This window comes from Palaemon carinicauda, chromosome 25 (genome assembly GCF_036898095.1).
Source record: "Palaemon carinicauda isolate YSFRI2023 chromosome 25, ASM3689809v2, whole genome shotgun sequence".
In the NCBI taxonomy this organism is placed as follows: Eukaryota; Metazoa; Arthropoda; class Malacostraca; order Decapoda; family Palaemonidae; genus Palaemon; species Palaemon carinicauda.
Window position 1 is genome coordinate 63,966,266 of NC_090749.1, and position 7,500 is coordinate 63,973,765.

Below are 7,500 nucleotides of genomic sequence, written 5' to 3' on the forward strand. Positions count from 1 at the left end.
CTAAAAATTCACTATGGTAGGTATCTAACAATGCATCTCGGACTTTACATAATTTTATATAATTTTTAGAAATATCTGAAACATGACAATTGGTAGGATGAAAATCTGGATCCTCTGGAAAAGGCTGTAACTCAGGAATCAAATTTAGTGAAGTCAACTCATATCCTCTGATAAGCTGTTCAGGTGTTATAGGCTCTGGTACATAATCAATGTAGTCATCTCTTAAAGCCTCTTTAAAGGCTATCGGTCGTCTGTTAACGAGATGTATGATATTACACACGAGAAATTCGAAATCATATAATGAAAGTACATTGTTTTTTATAGCTCCAAAGATTAATCGTTTTACCATCTTAACGCATACTTCGACCAAAGAACCTAGCTGGCTGCAACCCTTAAAATATTGCTGAAAGGATAAAGGTTTCACATAGTTTTCTTCAAAATACAATCTTGTCTGAGAGTCATTGATGAATGAGCTTATAATATTAGCACCTGCTACCAACTGCGTTCCTAAATCACTGATACACAACTGGGGTATGCCATATTCAAAACAATGTAATTGGAAACCTCTAAGAAAATCCGATACATTCAAACTTCTGCAGACCTTTAGATTAATGGCCCTTGACCAAGTACAAGTTATGCACAATAACCATATTTTCTGTGTCGCCTTTTCATTTTTCACGTTGAAAGGTCCTAAATAGTCAACAAAAACATTTGCAAAGGGAACTCTAGGAGGATCTGATCGGAAGTCTCTTATAAGAATTTTGATTTAATTTTATGGTACGATTATTAAATCTTCGACAATGAATGCATTGCTTGAGAGCTTTTTTGACAACTGAAAAATGTTTAGGAATATAGTAATACCTTCTAAGCTCAGTTAACACAGAATAACAACCTGAATGTAATAATTTTACATGTGCGTCCCAAATAATCAACTTGGTTAAATGACTGTCTGGATGTAATAGCACTGGAAATTTGATGTTAATATTATAATTCCACTTCTTGAACTTACTTTTCACTCTTAAAATACCCTGTTCATCCATAAATAAATTTAACTGTGTTATGATCGGAGGAATCTCTTTCTTAGAATTCATACCAGTTTGAAAATAAGAATATACCTCAGGGAAATACTTACATTGTTCAACGTGTAACAAATGACTCAGAGAGGAGGCAAAATAGTTAGTAACTGGAGAAAAAGAAATTCCTGCCTTTAATTTCCACTTGTGTAAGGCCAAAAATACTCTACGATGAACTAGTAGAAGTCTCCTTAAACAAGAATAACTTTCCAAATCAACAAGGTGGTTTAAATTTTCGGTAGCACCAATTAAAGGAGACGAATGAATCTCCGTGGCAACCTCAAATGCTGGGATAGTAATGGACAATTCAGGGACTTCTGTCAAGCTAAGATCTGGCCCTGTGAAAATACATGACTTATGGAGCTGATTATACGATACACATCTAGTAATTAAATCTGCAGGGTTATTCTTACCAGAAATGAAATTAAACTTGACAGGATAAATTTCACACAATCTCTGTATATTATTAATTCTGTTCAAAACAAAGGGAGAATGTTTATTTAATTTGTCTAGCTTCAAAGACGCAGAATTTAACCAATGTAACGTACAAAGAGAATCTGTATAGGCCATAATATTCTCAATTTCTATGGGTTTTATGCAAGACGGGCCAGATAAATCTTTGTAAATATCCAGAGCACACTCAACACTTAAGTGGACGGCATTTAGTTCAAGAGCAGGTATCGATTTATTCTTTAACTGTTTATTAACCACTCTGTTCTTGGCATGAATAAAACTTAGATGGCCTGTATCAATATGCTGCAAATAAATAACACAACCGTAAATATCTCTACTTGCATCTGAAAATACCAAAATGTTATATTTACCATCCCTAGGACCTATAGATCGTTGAACTCTTATAGGAGGAGCTCTATTTAACTGTTTGCAAATGTTGCTCCATTCTCGCTGCAAATCTGTAGCCAAGACTGTATCCCAGCTAAAAGTTTTCTGGCACTGTAGCTTATGCATAAATAATCTGCAGCGATTAAACAAGGGCATATTAAAGCCAAAAATATCAAACTGAGAGGCAATAGTTTGTAAAATAGACCTCTTAGTTTTGGCATTTGAATCAAGGCATATAGGGTTAGTAAAAATTTCATCAGAAATCCTGTCCCATGTTAGTCCAAACAATTTACTGGTGCTAGGGGTAACTACTTCGGTCTCTCCGTCTATTTCCGTCTGTAAGGCTATATCATTAGTAACAACCTGCTGAATATAAAACCTATAAGGGTTAAAAATACGAGGAAGCTGTTGGTACGACCATTTCAACTCCTCTTTAGTATTAACAGTAATAGCCCCATTATCCATGTAGATAAGCGAATAAATGGACCTTTTCAAGTCCGATATGCGAGGATCCTCAGAGTGCTGCAAAATCAAAATGTAATAAAGAGCCATCATTAGTAAAAAAGGACTGCATCGAAGACCAAAAGGTAATCTCAAATTCTTGAAAGCTACTAATGAAAAATCACCTTTGCCGACATTCTTGAACCAAAAAAATAAAAGTTTAGCCTGGTCATTTTCGGTCAAAGCCAACATATTGAAAGCTTTCTTAAGATCAAAAATAAGTAATTTCCTGTCAAATCTCAGATTCAAAAATGACGAAGATAGCTTTTGGTTTAATGCAGGTCCAGAATACATACACTGATTATGAGACAAAGAACTACCATCTACCGAGTCTTTAAGATTCGATAAAAAGACCACCCTACACTTTGAGGTGTCTTTGTCGGGTTTAAATATTGGCATATGAGGCAGAAAGGAATATTGAGGATTCTCAGCTTTAAAAACATCAAGATCAGGGATGGGTTCAATAATTCCGGCATTAATCTGTTCCCTTATGGTCTGATCAACGAGTTGTAGGAGACCATCTCGCTGTTTAAGTTTTCTAAAATTAGACTTTAGTATTAATTTAGACAGTCTTTCATTTTTAGACAACAAATGGGAGACTTTGCCATTCCATAATAAAGGAACCATAATTCGTCCATCAGACTCCCTCTGATTTATGGTTTTAATTGAAAAATCGACCAACTGATTATTAAGCTCGACACTTTCATCATTATACACATTTTGATCATAATTCAAAAAATGACCGCATTCAGACTCCAAAATTTGTTCAGTGGCCTGCTGCAATTGTCTTTCCATTAGTTTACCTTTGTCATTGATAACTGAAAATGAACAGTTTACTTCAAAACCGTTGTCCTGGTCCCCATCAGACAGAAAATCTATTCTCGTGTTTAATAACAACGAGCTACTACAAACATGCACCGTAGAAACCGAACGAACATTACCGTCAGGTACAGAATTCAAAACACCTGGGTTTACATTTAGGCAGGTTATGTTTTTCAACATCAAATCGACATTACCCTGCAATAAAATGCCAGCATGAGAATCTATGTATACCGAAGGATCAACGTCACCAAAAATTACGTCGGTACCTGCTAAACAATGTAAAAAGTCTGTACCTAACAAGAGGTTAACATTATCAATAGTACGAGTGTGTTTATTTAACAACTTATCAGCAAACGTCATACCCTGGTTTTGAAATTTTTCAATTACTTTACCAAGCAAAGGCAATTTTAAAGCAATACTAATATCAGGTACAACTAAGGCAAAAATTATAAAGGACGAACTACCTATTTTCACAGGTACTTCTACAATTTTAGTAAAATATTCTTTATTCCCATTAAATCCACTCACCGTAAGTTTAACATTCGAATTTATAGTTTTAAGGTTTTTCTCTTCAGCTAACCTATTAGTGATGAAGGTGCTTTGTGAGCCCCTGTCCCTTAGACCTCTGTAAATGTCGCTGCCAATACTGAAAGAAAACGTTGGTAACACCGAGTTTCCATACGAGTGCAATAAAACGGCAACACCGCTGTTAACTTTTTGTGGAGTTTCAAAATTTACTTTATCAGATTGTTTAGATCTGCTGCCTTTGGAGGGCTCTGACTCGCAAAGATAACTCATATGCCAACCACGGCAATTAAAACAACGTTTTCTAAATCTGAAATGACAGTTGCTAGATTCATGACTAAACTGACCACACTTAACACAACCATGTTTAGATTTTAAAATTTGCACCTTATCGGTAGGGGAAGGGAACTTTAAACATTCATAAATAAAATGAGAATTATTAGCGTTACCAACTTTAAGACACAAAGAACAGCTGGGTGAAGACCTGGAATCTGAATCACTCGTTAATGCCTCTACAGCTAAATTTACCGTTTTCTCTTTTCGAGAAAAGTCCTGTACATTCTGCGAGATTCTACTCTTTGTACCTTTGGCGACCTTTTTGTCATGCTCGTATCTTTCACATGCTGTAAAAAAGTTTGTCTTAATATCATTCAGGGAAGGGTGAGTCTTGCCTGTAATCTGAATTAAATGGCGCTGGAAACTATCATTCAGCCCATACCAAGCAAAATACCTAATAAACTCATCAACACTAATATTCAATGTCTCCACTGATTCACATACCGATCTGAGTTCGGAAATAAAGAGAAAGGGGTCTTCCCAATCTTTCAAATGTAAAGTAGTAATTTTCTTAATGGCTGAATTCTTCCGAATATCGGTTGATGCAAATGCTGAAATGAGCAATTCTTTGGCATCAGCGTAATGCTGCTTATCCGCTTCCAAGGAACCTAACAAAACCTTTCCTCTACCCTCAACTTGTTGTTTAAGCAATAAAAGCAAATCCCTATCGGGATAGTTAAAAGGTTTAGTAGTTCCCTCAAATTCTGTGATGAACTTCAAAAAATCTTCACCTTCTACACTACGAAACTTGGGAAGAGGTGCTACAGGTTGTTTAAGTAAACTTCTGGCTACATCGGTAACATTACTAGAGCCAAGGATACTCGTAGAAATATCTAGGAGAGGTAAACAGGTTTCAATCTTATCTATGTAATCCTGACATAATAATAATTCAATCTCTAAATCTTGACTATCAGAATCCCCAGGAAATTTCTTATCCAAAATCTCAGTGTCCAAGTCAGTTAACTTATTCTTATAATTTACCAGAATACCTTTGATAGATAATTTTTCTTCCTGGCTAAGAGTATTGAATGTGGAGGACCTGTTAAAATATTCAGTCACCTTTTTACGGATGACTTTCCTTTGCCCAATAAGCACAGATAAACCAGACATTGTTAAATTATACAAGAAATAATGATCCTAGAAAGGAAAAAATATCAATGTAATAATCCTAGAAGGGAAAAAATATCAATGTAATAATCCTAGAAGGGAAAAAATATCAATGTAATAATCCTAGAAGGGAAAAAATATCAATGTAATAATCCTAGAAGGGAAAAAATATTAATGTAATAATCCTAGAAGGGAAAAAATATTAATGTAATAAATCTGAAAGGAAATAAATTTCAGTTCACCCAATGGATCCCGACAACTTTCACCAACTAATGGGATTCTGCATAACAAAAATCCAACTTCCTTCGTTGTTGCCCCACGTTGGGCGCCATAAGCTGAAAAACTGTGAAGTCACCTTATGAGGTACTTAAAATACGGAAGGGAAGTCTATTCATACACTTTTGAAATATTTAAATTTATTATTTATTGCAAATGTGTCAAGTGCATGACACAGGGCTCTTCCTCTTCAATAATCAGCTTCTCCTCCATACCTGGATGGGAAATACAGAAATTGCACGTTAGTGGTAAAGCCTAAGAATTAACTTAAATTATATACGTAAGAATAATATGGCAAGAAGCACTTATACATAGGAATATGCAAACCGTTACCTTACTGTAAGTAGGTCAAGACAAGAAAAACCAAGTATGACAACCATATCAAGGCTGGATAATCCTATCCTGAAATAATATAATATCCGTGTAAGTTTGCATTAAAGGAGACTCTTACAATTTTATGTTGATTTATCCAGAAAATAACAAATAGTAGCTTACCACTATGTACACTAAACCCACGAACAACCTTCAGTAGAGTTGCGAAACCACTGTAAGGACAAGATAAATCCTCTATAACTATTAAACATTCGTGAATATCCGTACTCTACCGATGGCAGGTAGGAAGGACTTTAATAGGCAGCAACAAAGGCTCAAAAGATTGCTACGATTACCATTCAGTATTTGCCCCAAAAATACTTGGTACTCACCGTAGTCCATCCGAGCAAGAAGGGATTGAAGTCAATGCTTAGGAGAACGTGACTTTTCTCCACAAATCCTCCACTAGGCGAGTCGAGGTCGAGACGATGACGAACAAATCAGTCGTAGGAAGCAGAGTACATCCAGGTGGCCACCAATTACGCCGTCCAAATTATGGAACCAAGGGAATAATTCACAAATGCCTCTTGAGGGACCCTTGATTCTTAATAAAATTATCAGAGCCTCGTCCAAGACATCCTCCAGGAGGACTGGCTCACACAGACGATGGGAGACGGGCTCAATGGCATGTGGTGGGTCCTACCAAGGACCGTCCGAACTGACCAGACTGGCAGAACTGCCTCGACTGCTGAGACTGCTTGGACTGCTAGTACTGCTGGTACTGACTTCTCACGCATTCACCGGTCTCGAAGTTTCCTCGTAAACAACAAAAAAGGAGGAGTCAACAATTTGCCAATCATAACTATGGCAGCAGGAAGGACTGTAAGCTGTACCAAGTATATTTTTCTTATTTTGGTAATACTGAAATCCCATATTTACGAATCCTTCCTGCCGCTGTAGGCAAGTACATTAAAAATTTATTCATTCTGTATACTAGCCGTGAAAAAAATGATAACATGCAAAAATGCCTTTAGGTCCTTGTACAAGGAAATTGTCGATTCATCTTCATAGAAAATGACTGGTTAAGTGGACTGTTTACTTCGGAACCAAATACAAAGGCTTAGGCTCAAAGCTAGGACTGACAAGACACAGTTATCTAATATTATTTCCTTTATGTATATGAATCTTTTATCTCTGTGTAACACACACAAACATACATACATACATACATATATATATATATATATATATATATATATATATATATATATATATATATATATATATATATATATATATATATATATACTATCATCATCACCTTCTCCTAAGCCTGTTGACGCAAAGGGTCTCGGTTAGATTTCACCACACGTCTCTATCTTGAGCTTTTAATTCAAAACTTCTCCATTCATCATCTCCGTCTTGACGCTTCATAGTCCTCAGCCATGTAGGCCTGGGTCTTTCAACTCTTATAATACCTTTTGGAGCCCAGTTGAATGTTTGAAGAACTAATCTCTCTTGAGGAGTGCGAAGAGCTGGCCCAAACCATCTCCATCTAATCCTCATCATGATCTCATCCACATATGACACCCGAGTAATCACTCTTATAGTTTCATTTCTAATCCTGTCCTGACATTCCACTCCCAATATCCTTCTTAAGTTTTAGTTCTCAAATCTACTAAATCTTTTGGATATTGTTTCATTGTCA

At 36.0% G+C, this 7,500-nt stretch overlaps 1 protein-coding gene across 2 annotated transcripts in view; it reads right to left on the reverse strand.

Moving 5' to 3' along the window:
- The window catches only part of LOC137618659 (uncharacterized), an 8,427-nt gene extending 1,649 nt beyond the window's left edge, over positions 1-6,778 (reverse strand). The window contains exons 1-2 of one of the 2 annotated variants that reach the window (XM_068348791.1): positions 6,185-6,778; positions 1-6,025 (exon numbers count right to left, since the gene is read on the reverse strand). The exon at positions 1-6,025 is cut by the window's left edge and continues 1,649 nt beyond it. In XM_068348791.1, coding sequence (XP_068204892.1) covers positions 726-5,207 — 4,482 coding nt within the window. In that variant the 5' untranslated portion in view covers positions 5,208-6,025; positions 6,185-6,778 and the 3' untranslated portion in view covers positions 1-725. The other variant, XR_011039782.1, reaches the window with a different exon arrangement.
- Between the last annotated feature and the right edge of the window lie 722 nt (positions 6,779-7,500).